Raw genomic sequence first — 16,242 nt, forward strand, 5'->3', positions numbered from 1 at the left:
CACTGTGCCGCGAAAAGAAAAAAATCTTCTTTGTCTGTCAAGTGTCGTAGTTTTAACTTTTCCTGATTCACATTCAGTAAATAAATCTCTTATTAATCACCATATTAGTTCTACACTGTACCAGTCCAGCAGAAAGCACATATTGATGTTAGAGGTTTTAGGGTTTTTTTTGCTGCAAATGGTCAAGCATTGTTGAATTATTTGTTTATTTGCATATTTTAATGTAAAATATGTAAATAAACAAATATTAAAAAAGGCTGACATGAAAAATGTGCCAGTTTCTTATCAAATTAATTAATTAGTTGTCAGAATAATTGATAACTAAAATAATCCTTTGTTGTAACCCCTTATGATCACAACAAATAATTCTGTGTTATTTTGTTCGGGATTCAGAAATGCAGAACTGAACTCCAAAAATTAGATTTCTGGTTTAAAAATAAATAAAAAAAACTACATATAAACAATAATTTGCTGATTTATCATTTATTTTTCTGGTGAAATATATAATAGCAATACTTAATAAGACATCAGATTTTAGAGCACTTTTCTTTCCATAACAGATACAAAACCCATTATTTGCTACAGGTGATTGAGTGTTCGCTGGAGGAATGTTATGTTATTGCATTTTAGGAACTAAAATGTTTATCTTCTTATTTAAAGAAGAAATTCAATCATTTGTTTATGTGCATCTTTTCATGTATTTATAGCACTGAATAAGAAAGGCAGAATGTACACATTATTTTTATCCGATTAATCGTCAGAATAATTGATAAGTCAGTCAATAACTAATATAATTGTTAGTTGCAGCCTTGCTGAACATAACTGCTGTAAAGTTGAATGTAAATGAACTTTGTCTGCTTTCCACCAGACCTCTGGCTACCTCTCTTGATGATAAAGTCACTCTGCAGGATTGTTTGGAAGTTGGTCGGACGGCAAAGGTAATCTCATGTTTGTTTCATGTGTTTTATTTCCATATTCTTTTCATTACAGTTTGAATTGTGCTTTTTTTTTAACGGTGTGATTTTGCATCTTCCAGTTTGATAAAGTTCGCACAATCACAACAAAGTCTAACTCCATAAGGCAAGGGAAGATGGGGCCACTTCCTGTCTCCATGAACGGAAAGGAGGACTACCTGTGGTGCACGGAAATGGAACAGTGAGTGTCGTTGGTTTACCACCAGCTGGTCCCACACCATAATGCAACCACTGCCATGCTTGAGTGCCAACATTCAAGCTTAAAACCCTAAAGCACTTTAGGGTTTTAAGGCTCCACCTGTTTTGGGTTTCATTTACCGTATATCCCAGACCATACATTGTATCAATACAAAATTAAAAACGTCATGAAGAGGAAAAAACAAAAACAAATATAAGCTGCATTAACTTAGAAACTGTTAAACTTTGATCAACGATTACAGTGTGTTTTGACAAAAACTTTGATTCAAACTAGTTTTTCTATGTAAAAAGACGCATCTTTCTATGTGTTATTTTTTCTACCTTTTTGTAATTTTTTTATAAGATGGCTTAAGTTCTGCAAGACAAATAAATGATGAGATTAAACCTTTTGTTGTTACTGTTCAGCTTTTATTTGGGAGCAAAGATGAGTTGAACAGGCGTTTGCATCGTGTTTTTAAGAAAGTTTTCTGTTCTTTCAGGATCTTTGGCTTTCCCAAACACTACACTGATGTGAACAACATGAGCCGGATGCAAAGGCAGAAGGTTCTGGGTCGCTCCTGGAGCGTTCCTGTGATTCGCCACTTGTTCGCGCCGCTGAAGGATTATTTTGAATGTGAATAGGAGCAGTGAGGCAATCCAGAGGCAGAGCAGCTGTGGTAAACCCAACGCCTTATCTCTTGGTGCTTTAATAGTTTAGATTCTCTGGGCTTCTTTCTCCTTTAGATCCAGTTTGGTGTTTTGTCTCTTAACTTTCTTTAACCCCTTTGACTGCCAGCAGCCGCGGTCGTCTTTCTGCATATTTTATTTTTCTAGTTATTTGTGTTTTTGTTTGTTTTTTGTTTTTCTATGCTGTGATCCGATGATGTTACTCCGAACACAGGCCTGTGTCACAAAGTGAGATGAGACAATTAGCTCCACATCTTCAGGTTTAACTCAGGTTTTTATCACTACTGACATGTTTACAACTTTGCATCGCCATGGCAACAGCACAAACTGACTGCAAAACCAGCAATCTGCTACATCATTTGGTTTAGAAACAGAAGAAGTTAAAAACCACTATGCTGCATTTTACCGCACACTGTTTTTAACTTTTTACACAGAATATAAATCAGCAACATAAAGTACATTTTAATCTGCAGTTATGTTAAAGAAATCATTGAGCTTAGATTAATCATGTGACCAAAAAGCTCATTTTTAACTCCTGCTCGACGTTTTATCCATTTTGATCTGCAATCAGATATTTTATCCTTATTAGTGTTTCTTTTTTATATCCAAGTGTTTAAAAATAATTTTTTCCAGGTCTCATCTATGGCTTTTGCATTTTTTATTGCAGTTTAAACCAAAGTTTAGCTCAATCCTGTGATTAATTATCACATATATTTTTACCCCAGTGTCCAGTTGACCTAGATTTGCTACTGCAACAAGGCAAAAGCACGACAAATTTGGAAAATTTGTTATTCTGAAAGGAATTAACACACTGATCAATGTCAGTTCCCAAGATCCTGCTTTAATGTTTTAACACGACTGAACCCAATGAGTGTTAATTAGGCCTCTGCAGATGTAAATGACATGTTGAGGAGGTAAATATGGAGCTCAAATGGGGCCATAAAGATTGTTCACATAATTTTGAATTTAAAGAAAATTTTTGGAAAAAATAATTTTGAAGCAAAAAGAATTAAATTGAAACATTACTTTTGAAAAAAAAAAAGAATTTAAAACTAGAAAAATAATTTTAAAACAAAAACATTTTGACACTAAAAAATAATTGACACAAAAATAAAACTGAAAATAACATTAAGACAAAAAATATGTGAAACTGAACAATATTTTGAAACTTAAAAAGAATTTGGAACACAAAAAATTTGAAACTGCAAAATATATTTTAAACGAAAAAAAAAAAAAAAAACAGGTAGCCATAGATTATCCATTATGTTTTAAAGACATTCCAGTTCCCATGGCAACATTGGGAAATATTTTGTCCAGTTGCTCTGTTGTCAAGTTGAAAAGTAGTTTTAAACTTATTTTCCCAGTTTCAGGATTCTTTTTTTCAGCTTTAAAAAATGTAAACAAATTTTATGGCCCCAATTTATTTCCATATAAATAACCTATTTTTGATTCAGGTGTGGTGCAGCAGGAATGCATCTGAAAGCTGCAGTGGCTCTCATAACTGTTAAAATGCCAGGCTGTGGTGATGAAATGCACATGTGACATGCAGTCTGCACATTTTGTCGTTGAAGCAGCTTTTGATTCGGTTTCAGCACCAAGTCTTCCTGGATTCATTATAGCGGAATGTGATCAACCTGAAATCCAGTTCAGGTTTTCTAACTACGGCTGGGCGACGTAGAACTTTATCCTGATATTTTGTGGTGCTACACTGATGAAAATTATGATAAAAAATAAATAAATAAATTTCTTCTTTAGGTAACCGTATGGCTGTGACAGCCTTCACTGCTCCAGAAAAAAACATTCCCATTTGAAACTGGCTTATATTTAGTGATATAAACTGTGATTTATATCATTAATCTACACACAGTAACTGCATTTAATCATATTTTCATATTTACTGATATATATTGATGCTGTCTTTGAACAAACAACTGGAGAAAAAGTTAAAAATAACTTGAGATTATACTGTTAGTTTTGTTTTTTATTAGCTGGAATTTATCGGGAAAACGAGTCAAATTTTTATCAGGATAAGAAATTTTTCATGATAAATGTTATGAAAAATAAATTTTTCATGACTTCAACTGATTTACTGTTAGCATTCGATAAACGTGGCATTTTATTTTATTTTAATTTTTATAAAAATCTCACCAGTACCACCCGGTTTCCTGTCCCGGTTCGGTTTTAATCCAGTGTGAAGGACGACTTTAAGAACCGCTGAACTCACTTTGTGGCGCAGGCATCGCTCTCTACCTCAACCCCGACAGCAGTTTCAGTTTGTTTAGTTTTTATATATAAATTTATATGTAATGAAAATGAAATGTGTTGACTTTTTGGTTTTTCTGTGTAACTCATTTTATTAATCTCAATGTGGAGCCACAATTTCTCTTTAAACAACCTCATGTTTGTGGCATTTTTACTCATATTTTTGTGTTTTTCAAGGACTTTTTGTTGTGTGCAAAAATGAACTGTGACTGTTAACAATATTTTAACTGTAGAGTTTTGCTGCGGTAAATACCTAAAATAGGAACAGAGCTTAAAGTACTGTATTGACGGTTTTCTTACTTAACCAGTTGAGCAACATAATTGTGTTGAAATATATCAAAATGCAGAATAAAAGCTAAATGTTAGGTTTCTCTTCGGTTTGATAAAAAGGGACAGAAAATAACAACATAAAATATGCAGTGAAAATAATAAAAGCCTTAAATTTGATACTTGAAATGCTTTGGGAAAACAAAATTAGCCGCAAAACAATTAAAAAAACTTCTGCTAAAAATCAATCCTTGATTTAAAACTTGAATTTTCCAGCTGTTTCACTCTCATCATGACACATTTTAAGATTTTACAGTAATTGTTTCAATTTCTGAATCTTAATATGACGTGATTCTACGCTCTAGTTTTCTAGATTAAAAAAAAAAAGTTTTAAAAGATTTTGGATATTTTTTGTATGTTTCATAAGCAGTGAAGGAATAAAATTGTTTTCTGTTTCGTCAGTTTGCTAAAAGCTTTTTTAGCATCTGGACAAACTCAGACCATTTGAAAATCTGCAAAATCTTGACGTGTCAAAACATATTTTGGATATGACGAAATACATACAGATCGATGTTTTTGTTTCCTGAAACTCTCAAAATAAAACCAGGACTATCAATAATATGTCTGAAGATTAAACCAGATCCAGTTGAAGAATTATATGTAAACTTTGGCTTTTTTGTAATCTTTAAATTTGGTCTGCGCCGATTTGAAAATCTGGACTGATATCAATATTCGTCCATCACATAAAAACACCAATAAGATGGAAATTAATATTGGTTATTAATATTAGCACATTTTTTGCTATCAGACCAATACCATTGTGCTGATATATTTTGCATCTCTACTTTAATTAAATGTACTTTTACCCATTATTACCTAAAACTAAATCTATTTTTTTAAAACTATTTTTATAGGAACATTTTTATTTGGACAATGTATCAGCACCAAGAGATGTTAGTATTTTGACAAAATATATGTATATGTAAAACTGGGCTGATGGTAATGACCAACGTTTAATTACATCTTGGTGCTTTCCATCAATTTTTTTGTTTGATCATGTGACCATAACAGTGATGCAGCAAAGCATTATGGGATGAGAAGCAACATACACGGCTAACACACAAAATCCTACCACATCTTACTGAAAAGTTACTTGTCAGGTAGTTTTCTCTTATTTGAAGTGTAGTAAGATATTAGTACTAGAAACTAGACCAAACTTACTTGGTAAGATTTTGCGTTTTTGCTGTGTGGTTTTTGTGGTTGCTTTTAGCCGGTCTCAAAAGTGTAGAGAAACATAATTCGTAATATCTGTAAATATCAGTTAGCGGCCATAAGAGCAGATGTAAGCTCAAATGTTCATATTGATTATCCTAGATGTCAGAAAAAGGAATAAAGTCTCAAATTTCAAAAACTTTTTCTTTTCCAGATCTAAAAAATAATCAAACTATCGTCAATACTTGTGTCGGCTAGCTAAATGGTGTTGCGGCCAAAAACCGCAACACCATTTAGTTGCGGTTTGTAAAGTTTGTAATGTAAAGTTTCATTTTATGCTCCAAGTAAATCATCTAAGTCATGCATTGTCATCAGGATTTATGTTGTTTTATTTTAAACTCTAAACATATGTAGAATCTCCTAAACTTAAAAAAAACCTGTGGGCCTAAATCTGATTTAATGTTTTTTTGTTGTTTGATTTTGGTCACACTACATGTTACATGTTATCTACTGTAATGGTGCATAATCAGGAAGTGGGTCTGTGTCATTTCACGTGTTTGACTAACAATTCAGTGTGTTCTAGATGCATGAGGGGAGGCACTGAAATGACACACTTACCTCGCTCTTCGTATGATGGTGCTACACTCATGGTGCTGATGTTTTCTTGTGTACTTTTAGTTTTGTCCCTTAGGAGCCTCAGTTTGAACATCACCTCAGTTAAACTGGGTTTCTCAGTAGCATGTCGACTGTTCAGTTGTTTTAAAGTAACGTAGGAAAAAAAATGCTAGTTGATTCTCATGTAAAACAATAAATAAATCTGTGGGATTCATCATAAAAGGTGTGGCTTTGTTATTTACCATGAGTTTCTGTTTGCTGTTAAGTCCTAAGTGCCAGGTTATGACATTTACTGTTTATCCATAAGTATGAAATTCTCCCTGATGGTTTCACTGTATTTTAACACAATATTAGGAAAACACGTGGCTGTAAATGCCACACAACGGGAGATTAACTCTGTAAAATATTGATTTGACGACTGAGCTCACCTTCTTATAAATTAGATTTTTGGTTTTTGAACATTTAATTTCTGAAAAATCTGGATTTTTTATATTTTTTTTTTCCACCAAACGGCTTCTTGGGTTTCCATAGTTCAGTGACGTCAGCACGCCCAGGCCCAAACAAGAATAAAGTCATAATATTATCAGAATAAAGTATTAATTTGATGAGAATACACAAATTACAATGAGGAATGTTGAGCATCTTGTGAAGTTATACTTTGGTTTGGATTATTCAGTCTATTTTGAAGAAACAAACATGCTGATGTGCTGCTCACGTAAGATCCTGTTGACTCCATCTTAGCTTAATTCTCGTAATTTTTACTTTTTTTCTGATAAAATTGCATATTTTTTCTGCCAATATCATGACTATATTCTCGTGATTAGAATTAAAAATATGGTTATCATAAGTCTGAACCGGAAGTGATCCGCGCCATCTTAGTAGGTAAGTACAGAGCAAGGAATACGAACCATGGCTTCAAGACAAACAGTATCTTGACAATGTGCGAGAGAAAGATATATCAACAAAATGTGATATATGGAAACTTGTTAAACGATGCGGACAAGCTGCCTCCGATCTCTTACTATGATATAGTTCATTGCTTAGTGAACACAGAGTGCTACACCATGGATGAGTTTCGTCTGAAATCTATGGACGCATACAAGCTCCGTTTCAACTGATTTATAAAGGACATACGAGCTCTTCATGTGAATAACAAGGTTCTGGTGACTGGCAGAGTAAGTACATGTAGTAACACAAAGCTAGGCTAAATGTCCGTCTTAGCTAGCAGATAAAAGCTACATTAGCTATGCTAATTTTGCTAGTTTGGCAGTAAGTACTACAATATCGCTGATATTTATCTTAGTATTACACAGGTGGGTACTCAAATTGTAATCGAGTAATAGTTGTAATATCTTTGTATTGCTCATAAATTAAACAGGAGCGAGGCGAGAGCTAGTTCTAAGTTTGTTGTCATAGCAACTCCATAGCAACTGTCATGGCAGTTACTGTATCTACTAAGATGGCTGTCAGCTACAAAACGTGACACATGGAAACTGTACAGAAAATATTTTTGTGTCATTTATTTTTTATATTAGAAAGCAAAATATATATATATAAATTAAAACAAGAAATTGGATCTGGTATGAAAAAATCTGAGATTTTATTTTTAAGCCATGTCACCTCATCTAGATTTTGTATAAAATGTGCAAAGTTGAACTTTTATTTTTATTACATGAGCACACAGATTGGGATGACAAAAAGTCACGATTTCTAACTGAACTACTTGCAGTTTCGGTTACAGAGGGTATCATTCATGGCACAGATTATAGCTGGAGCAGTTAAACAGCAAAATAATTTTCTCAGATGCCTGCATAGAGCCTGGTCCACTCATCTGAAGACATCTGTGGGAGCCACCATTTTACGCTACAGGACCAGACGGATGAGCGTGAACATTTCTTTTATCTTTAAATCAGTGTTTTCTTCTTCCCAAGTTTTATTTTGATAAAACTGACAAAAAAAGAGGAACAGATTGAAAACCAAAAGTTCAGACATTATGCAGTTCTGCTCAAAACCTAATTGAAAACCTTAGGACATGTAAGTCAATGTAAAACTGACTAAAGTCTAAAATATAATAAATTAACAACTTAATTTCTTAGTCTTACCACAAAAAAATTGCTAGACTGTTGATTCCACAGCATCTGACAGATCAACACTGTTAGGATTTATGTGGTAAAAAGTCTTTGAGTTCATGTAATTTTTTCAGCCATTTAAATCTTACATTGGTTTTTAAGTGGAAGTTCAGTTATGATGGTGTAGTTTCCCACGGTTTCTGCACTCTTTGCATCTGAGACGGAGTGGGACTCTGGTTGCTGGGCTGGACGTCCGGCTTCGTCACTCCTGGCACTTCTCTTCCTTCTTGAACCAGTTGCATCACCTCTGCAAAAGAAAGCTGCTTTGTTTCTCCATCTGCAGACATTTCTGTTTCATTTGAGTCTGGATCTGACTGAGCAGTTTGGTCCTGCTGGTTGTTACAAGACAGAGAGATCCACTGTTTGTAGCTTTGCTGATCTATTGGTTCCACAAACCTGAAGACGGACAGGAAAGAGGGATTTTAAAAAATAAAAATGACACAGTTAAAGGAGAATTAATCAAAACAAATACTATTTATGGTTGCTAACATCTAATGTAGCAAAATGTAGCAAAATAAAACATAACATTGTGAATAGCAATAAAAACAAATGTTTGAGACTAATTATGGTATTTTAGATGTGTAGCTTAGAATCACTTTAATAAAAATAAACAGAAAGATTAAGCATCTCCATAATCTAATAAACACTGCAGGTGTACTAACAGCTTTAAGGAAAACAAAAGAAGTTAATAAATATGAGGATGGATATGACAGCAAAGTTGACCTGTTATAGAAGAACAGCTTCAGTTTTAGCAGCTCGGTTTGCTCTCTGCAGTTTAAAGTCTTCAGGCCGTCGGCAAAACGCTCATCTGCCTCGAAATTATAGGAGTCAAACCGGGAAAATACGGACTCCATGTTTACTTTAGCTTCATTAATATATATATAAATATATATATATATGAAAGCTCCACCTGGTGAACATAAACAGAAACGCTTCCTGATGACCAATGCGCCGAAGAAGGTCTTCATCTGACTTAAACAGCACAGCTTCCGCTGCAGCGACACCGATGGTGAGATGTGGTACTGCACCGAAACTCGATGTATAACTGAAGGAGAGAAGATTTGGGGCCTCTCGTCCCGTTAGTACAATCATCTCCACTCACAGCGTTTCAATAAAGATTTAGTTAAAAAGGCATTAAACCAAGCTTTAATCAAAAAAGATTAAACTAGATCCTTGAATCATACTATAACTATATAACTGTATATCATTATTGTCAGTCCTTTTACAAAGTAAACTTGCCAGCTACTTTAAATCTTAAATTTCACACAATTTAAAATATTGAGATTAATTTATGCTGAAACTGACCAACTAAATGTGATACTATTCGAATTCTTCATAAATAAATAAACATATTTGTCTTCCAGAATATCAGATGTGAAACATCCTTAGTGATAACAGATTAAAGAAACAATTATGTTAATTATTTTTAATTTGTGAACTCACTGTAATACAGACCGCACTACAAGAGATCTTTCCTGCCAACAGCCATCACTGTCTACAATAACTCTTTGAAGACTTTGAATTAATGAGTTGCAACAATATTTAATTTCCTTTTGGGATCAATAAAGTATTTCTGAATTTGAATTTAAAAAAAAAATTAAAGTCATTTATAGTTTTCCTTCCACTGCACAAACATGTTTGCTATAAAATATGTTCAAGTTGGTTGCAATGTGATACCACTATATTATAAAAACTACTGCAGACTACTTTCCATTGTAGTCTGCAATCCAAGCCACTGTACTGGCTTGTATTCATCTTTCTGCAGTGATTTGTTAAAAAAACAAACCAATAGCTACTATATGGGTTAGAAAGTATTTGTCTTTTTTAATTGTTGTAGTAACTTCTTACTGTTGTGTTTAATGAAAAGCAGATATTTCAGCATGTTTTGTTTGAAATTGTAGATCTTAAGCACGTGTGGTTGAGCAGAAATCTGACTCCCGTGTGACTGTGTGCTTCAGCGCTGGCGCCGTCCTTGACCGCAGCCGACCAGCTGTTGAGTGAGGGGGTAAGTGTTTGAACAGATCAGTCTGAGGGAGATTCAGAAATTCATATCCGATAGAACTACCTGCTTGTTGTTTTTCTCATCACTGGAAGCAAAGAGTCAAACAGATAAAGAGGCAGGAGGTGAGGAGGGTGGTGACCTCAACAAGTGAGGAAATCTCATCCTATTAACTTCTCAGAAGGTGATGTTTCCTTTTTGGAGCGTGTGGCGTAAACAGTCAGCAGACATCCTGGAAGTAAAGACTGGGAGGTAATCAGGCTTTTGAAGGTGAAAGATGACCCATTATGCAAAATTCACATTTTGTGTGTTTCTGTACTTGTTTGGAGCTCAACTGCTTTTAAAAAAAAAAGGTTTAAAGAGAAAAACACCCACACTTTTTGTTGTTTGGTATCTGGAAAGTGAGCCGTTTCAAAAACCTCCCAAATGCTAAGTCACTTTCAATGAGCATTGCTCCGTTACCTAGCAACCCCAGCAAAGCCCAGTACATCACCTAGCAACACAAGCGAAGTTCCAGCATGTTTGGTCAGCTGGTTTTACCAGTGTATGCGCTGTACAATGGCTGATGGAACAGGCAATGTTTTGTTGTTGACTTACCATTCAGAAGCCACTTGCTGCACTCTTGTTGGTTGTGCAGGAGGCTCTACTAATGCTGTTCAAAGATGTGCGGCTGTATAATTGTGCATCCGTTTACAGCAATTTTCACATGCGAGTGTAAACGTTATTTGTTTTTAAAGTGAACAAGAGGCCCTTAAATACACTGTACAAAAAAAAAAAAAATCTAATCTACGGGAAAATACCAGCAGCTATGGTTGCCAGAATTTTACCGAATCAATACGGTTAAATCTGTATTTATACGGTGAAATTCTTGCAGCCACCGCTGCCGGTAATTTACTGTAAATTTTTTTTTTTTTTTTTGCAGCTCATTCTGAGGAAATCATAATAGGCAGAACTGACCATACCAAAATCTCATTATTTAAAAATTATTTTGTGCAAAAAAAATTTAATTAACATGTTTTGTATAGCGCACATATCTATCTGAGCCTGTTCAAGAAAGCATAATAGGTCAAGGTTTGAACAAAAATTTATTGAATAGAATTTAGAAAATACAAAATTGAATCAAAAGCTAAGCAAATACAGTCACTGATAAAAAGAGATGAGCATTCAGATTGCACCAACAGTTTGCTCAGAGCTCTCCTAAACACTCCACACAAAACAGATTTTGCCTTTTAAAACAGCTGTACTGTAACTATGAAAACCCTCCTACACTGTTCTTATCTCTGGCATTTTCTAAGCTAAAAAGCACCATGTTTTTTCCTTCTTCTCAGCCACAGCTGGAGTCTGCAGCAGCCCCCGCCGGCGCTGAGTATCTGTGTCGCTGGAGTTTGGGCGGGATGGACGTCGGCCTCTGATTCTGACGAGACGGACGAGCGAAGCAGAAGGTGAGACTGCTGCTCGAGCTGCAGTCGTAGTTTCCATCCTGGTCAGACAGAATAAAAGAAGGAAGTTACAAAAAAAAAATCTTTTGTAATTTAAATGGTTTCTAAATTACCATTGCAAAAAGGGTGAAAACTACACCTTCTTGTGATGGTCATTTAAAAACAACATATTCCACTTTGTTATTATTAATTAAACAAAATTGAAGCCAGAATGGAAATGGAGAAGAGTTCCCTTTGGTTGCTAGGTAATGGGATTGGGCAAGGCTGGGGTTGCTAGGTAACGGGGCTGGCAAGGCTGGGGTTGCTAGGTAACGGCACAGTGCCTGTCAAATGCGACTCAAGGTTTTTTAAACTGCTCGTTTTCCACATAGCTAAAAACATTAAATTATTGTAAAAAACGGTTAGGTGTTTTTTTAAGCTCTTGGGCTGTTTTTAGAAGCAGTTGAGGACCAAATAGAAGTATTAAAAACATGCAAAATGTGAATTTTGCATAATAAATCCACTTTGTTAGTTTCAGTGGCAGTGCTATTTTGATAATGATTTAAGTTAATGAAAACAAACAGCTTTTTTAAGGACTGAAACCTACAGTTAGGTGTTTTATGTCAAACCTAATCTATGAGGAATAATTTAGCTGCTGTTTTAGTGTTATAGATCCTAAAGTGCTCCACAAATATGAAACCTTTAAGTTTCAAAACTAAGAAATGTTCTCATTTTTTCTAGAAAATTTCTGAGATTAATGTATACATTTCAGAGTTTTTTCTACCCACAATTGCTCCAATATGCTGTTGTAAGTCCAAATAAATAGAAGCTGTAGAAGCTGTTAAACAAGAGATTGCAGTGGATGTGCTGAAATCACCCTTAAGGTGACAAAAATTCAGATTTTCCAAAAATTTTATCTTCCAAAACCAAAAGAAATTGATGAAACCTACTTATCGCCCAGCCCTGCCCGGAGGCGTTAGGATGACACGTTTCTTTCCTCACCTCTGTTGCGGCCGTGCTCTGACTGTTTCTGGCTCTCTGGTTCACGCCGCCTCCCTTCTCCTCCCTCTCTCTCTGCTTAATGAACCTCTGGTTGACGATCCGGGTCACGCTGTCGTTCCTCTGCAGCGGTCTGGTCGGCGCCCGCTCCAGGTTCTTCAGCCCGCTCTTCGTCTTCTGGCCCGACCCCGCAGTGGCTCTGTCTGCCCGGCCGCTCACCCGGCGCAGGAACTCGGTCACCAAGCCGCACCGGTTTGCGCTGGCAGATCTGGTGGGCAGCTTGGAGGGACTCAGGTTCTGGGCTGGGTTTGATCTGGTGCCAGTTTGCCGAGTCCAGGTAAGGCCGTTTGAGTTCTGCTGCGACGGGTGCCACAGCCCTCGATCTCTGGAGCCGGAGGACGACGAAGATGAGCTCAAACTGGGGGGCGAGGAAGGAGATGAGGAGTGTCTGCGGAACGGTTTGGGGGAGGAAGTAGAGCTCCGTCGACCTGCTAGCCCGTCCAGCGAGGTGGAGATGTGCTGGGAACGAGCAGAAACCAGAGAGGACCCGCTTCTCAACCCCTGAGTCTCATCCGTCTGCTGGCCAACGCTCACCATCTGCGGCTTCGTGTGTGTCTGCGTACCTGAGCAGGCTACGTCCACCCAGCGGTCTGCTAGCCTCCCTTTCTTCTCCGGAGAGCCGGCGTGAACCATCTGCCTCCAACTGGCCGTCATCTCCTTCATGTCGTCGCTCAGGTTAGCGGAGGAGCCCAGGCAGAGCTGAGAGAAGGATGTCGGCGGCGTGCACCAGGGAGACGAGGTTTCCACGGACGCCCGGTCTGCAGCGGGGCTTTGCTTCAGCTGAGCCAGCTGGACTCTGCGGGCCGACGGGGGGCTGTAGTAGATGCGGAAAGTCGTCTTCTCCGGGGCGGTGTGGCTGCGCTCCGTCGACATCTGCTCAAAATCGAGACCAGGGAAGCTGAGAGGCATGATTAGGTGGTCCCACGTCTTAAACGGATCCTCTCGGTCCAGCTGGGCCGCCTCCTGGCTCAGGTAGCACCAGTTCTTCCTTCGTGGGCCGCGAGGGGAAAACAGCTGTCGGAGTCTGCAGATCCTGTGAAGCAGCAAGAGAAAAATGAAATAATTAATCAGACAAATTGTGATTAGTCAATTATTTACAGACATTTTGCATGTTACCGTTTACATCTGGAAACTGCACACACGCGAACAATGCCAAAGGGCAAAAAGGCTCTTCTTCTTGCCATCCGTAGCTGCGCAACAAAATGGCCTAATAACCCTAACCCTAATGAAACCTGAAGATGTAGGTATCATTCCATTCATTTAGTGGAGTGCGCTGCTGCAAAGGGAAAATAACTGTTGAAAAATAACTCAAAACCACTCCTATTCTTCTCATCTCACACTCTGTGTCTCGTTGCCATAGCAATTGACTGACAACTCCACTAATGTGTCAGTATTCAACACCAATAAACACGCAAACATTTCCCACACAAAAACAGAATATTCAGTCTGTTACAGTTTTAGGTTTGATGTTTATTTTGCGATTACTAATAAGTGATCGACACAGGTGATTGATTAGCTAATTTAAACTCCTGCTCTCCTGATGATAAGTAACGGAGTTGCTGTTTAGGTTGCCTTTTTTTTAACTGAACCAAAACGCAACAAATTCTGCACCACTTCTACATCTTATGGCTGTCAAAGTCAAGTTAGCATCAAGCTAGCATAACTGACCCACTTTCCTCTCCATCACCATTTTTTATTATTAAAACTTTTTCCTCACCTTGTTGTCTAGTTGTCGTAGTTTTTACAATTGCTAGCAAAGCATTGCAAACAAAAGGAAAACACCGACCTGTGATCTTCAACGTATTGCCCATCATGGAAAACGGCACCAACGGAAAGCTGAGCAAAGAAAGAGAAAGTAAATTAAACAAATGAAGCAAATTAATGTTTTGTCTGAACTGTTGATTTTTAACTAAATTCCAACTTAATGCAGATCTACGGCTCATGTTAGCCACTTAAAGTCTCCAGTTCCCTCAATTGGCCTCCCCTAATAAGGTTATGCCTTAGTCAGGGCTGTTTTTCATTTTTTACTCAATTTATTTGTGCAGCACCACTTTACAGAATTATAACCTCAATATGTTTTATAAATCTGATACAAAATATACAAACAAATATGTCCAATTCCATAAATATACAGTCCAATACGAAGCTAGTTACGACACAAGTCAAACTGGCAATGGTGGGCACTGCTCACTAGGAAGCTAGTTGTGCTAATGCTAAAGCTAAATATCAACATAGTATTTAGCGGATGATAATGCTAAAGCGCTAAAACTAAAGCATAAATTTAGTTTTGCTAATTATAATTTAACTGTACTATATCTCCATATGTAGTATTTATGTTAATATATTGTTTTGTTTTGTATATAACTGACCACATGTATGAGCAGCCATTTTGGAAACCCACCAGTTATGAGTTCAAACTCTCTATGTGGTGCCCTGAGAAATCAGCTTGATGAGTAATTAATTAGTAATAAATGTTTTTTGTTAATATTTGTCAATCACCAGACTGGCGCTCGAAGTCCACAAACCCGTTTTTTGTTTTTCTGGATCCTCCCTGACTGTGCAGCCCGTAATCATGAATCCGACTTAAACAAATCTAAAAGCAATAATGGTGATAAGTCACATTATCAGCATGTTATCCTGCTGAAGTTGAAGCTGAAACGCTGCCACATAAAGCTGCTGGCACGCCGTTAGAGTCTTTTTATCACTGCAGACTAAATGTTCTCAGTCTGGGAAGAAAGAGGGAAAAATAAATATTAAATACAATTTTTGAAGTTATGGATGCTTAATATAAAGATCAGGTGTGAACAGTAAAGCAGAAAAGCTGAATTTGGAGAATTTTCCTGCATATAGAGTTTGTATATCTAAACGCGCCTGTCCTGGTTGGCTGCAGCTCCTACAAGAGATTACCCTAAATACTTTGGCATGAGTCTTCTCATGAAGCAGGCAGAGATCATGGGGAGGACTTCCCACTGTGTCAGACAGCCTCACACTCAGCGGGAGGATTGGAGTCTGAGCGGCACCGTTACCTCGGCTGCCTCCTCACACGCAGCCGACTTCGCCTTGCTGTCGTCTCGAAGCTCGGCGCTGAGGTCCTGCAGCAACCCGAGCAGCGCTGACAGGGTTTTATCTCTACACTGAGGATAAAAGCAGAAAACGAGGCGCTCTTAAGCAAGCGTTAAAAAAAAACATGCAATAAATGACAACTTTTCACTTTGCCATGCTGTACACTAATTATTTTTTAGGCATTTATGGAACAAATTAATGCAAAGTAGAGATTTATATGTTTATGAAGTGGAAGGAAAGTGAAAATATGTAAGTAGTAAAATCTGACACAAACCACGGAGACCAAGGAACACTTAGACTCTGGAGAAAGTTATGCAGACATTTTTATCTGATTAATCAATTAATCAATTCTTCAATTTCAAAACTTCCACAGGTTTGAA

The 16,242-nt window shown here is 37.0% G+C and overlaps 2 protein-coding genes and 1 long non-coding RNA gene across 5 annotated transcripts in view; 1 reads left to right on the forward strand and 2 right to left on the reverse strand.

Annotated features, from left to right (window-relative positions):
• The window catches only part of dnmt3ba (DNA (cytosine-5-)-methyltransferase 3 beta, duplicate a), a 28,636-nt gene extending 26,616 nt beyond the window's left edge, over window positions 1-2,020 (forward strand). For all 3 annotated transcript variants that reach the window (XM_015040984.1, XM_015040994.1, XM_015041002.1), the window contains 3 exons: window positions 869-938; window positions 1,037-1,155; window positions 1,652-2,020. In XM_015040984.1, the coding sequence (XP_014896470.1) occupies window positions 869-938; window positions 1,037-1,155; window positions 1,652-1,793 (331 nt within the window). In that variant the 3' untranslated portion in view covers window positions 1,794-2,020. The remainder of the gene's footprint in view (window positions 1-868; window positions 939-1,036; window positions 1,156-1,651) is intronic.
• A 5,750-nt stretch (window positions 2,021-7,770) lies between these two features.
• On the reverse strand, window positions 7,771-9,384 carry LOC106952484 (uncharacterized). The gene is made up of 2 exons (XR_001426001.1): window positions 9,047-9,384; window positions 7,771-8,719 (listed from the first exon to the last, which is right to left on the reverse strand). It is a non-coding gene; the product is annotated as an uncharacterized LOC106952484 (long non-coding RNA).
• Window positions 9,385-11,388: 2,004 nt separating this feature from the next.
• Window positions 11,389-16,242, reverse strand: part of LOC106952708 (uncharacterized) — a 19,213-nt gene continuing 14,359 nt past the window's right edge. The window contains exons 6-9 of the mRNA XM_015041016.1: window positions 15,826-15,933; window positions 14,586-14,635; window positions 12,743-13,832; window positions 11,389-11,802 (exon numbers count right to left, since the gene is read on the reverse strand). Coding sequence (XP_014896502.1) covers window positions 11,647-11,802; window positions 12,743-13,832; window positions 14,586-14,635; window positions 15,826-15,933 — 1,404 coding nt within the window. The 3' untranslated portion in view covers window positions 11,389-11,646. The remainder of the gene's footprint in view (window positions 11,803-12,742; window positions 13,833-14,585; window positions 14,636-15,825; window positions 15,934-16,242) is intronic.

This window comes from Poecilia latipinna, unplaced genomic scaffold (genome assembly GCF_001443285.1).
Source record: "Poecilia latipinna isolate Pla-1442-1.1 unplaced genomic scaffold, P_latipinna-1.0 Scaffold31, whole genome shotgun sequence".
Lineage (NCBI taxonomy): Eukaryota > Metazoa > Chordata > Actinopteri > Cyprinodontiformes > Poeciliidae > Poecilia > Poecilia latipinna.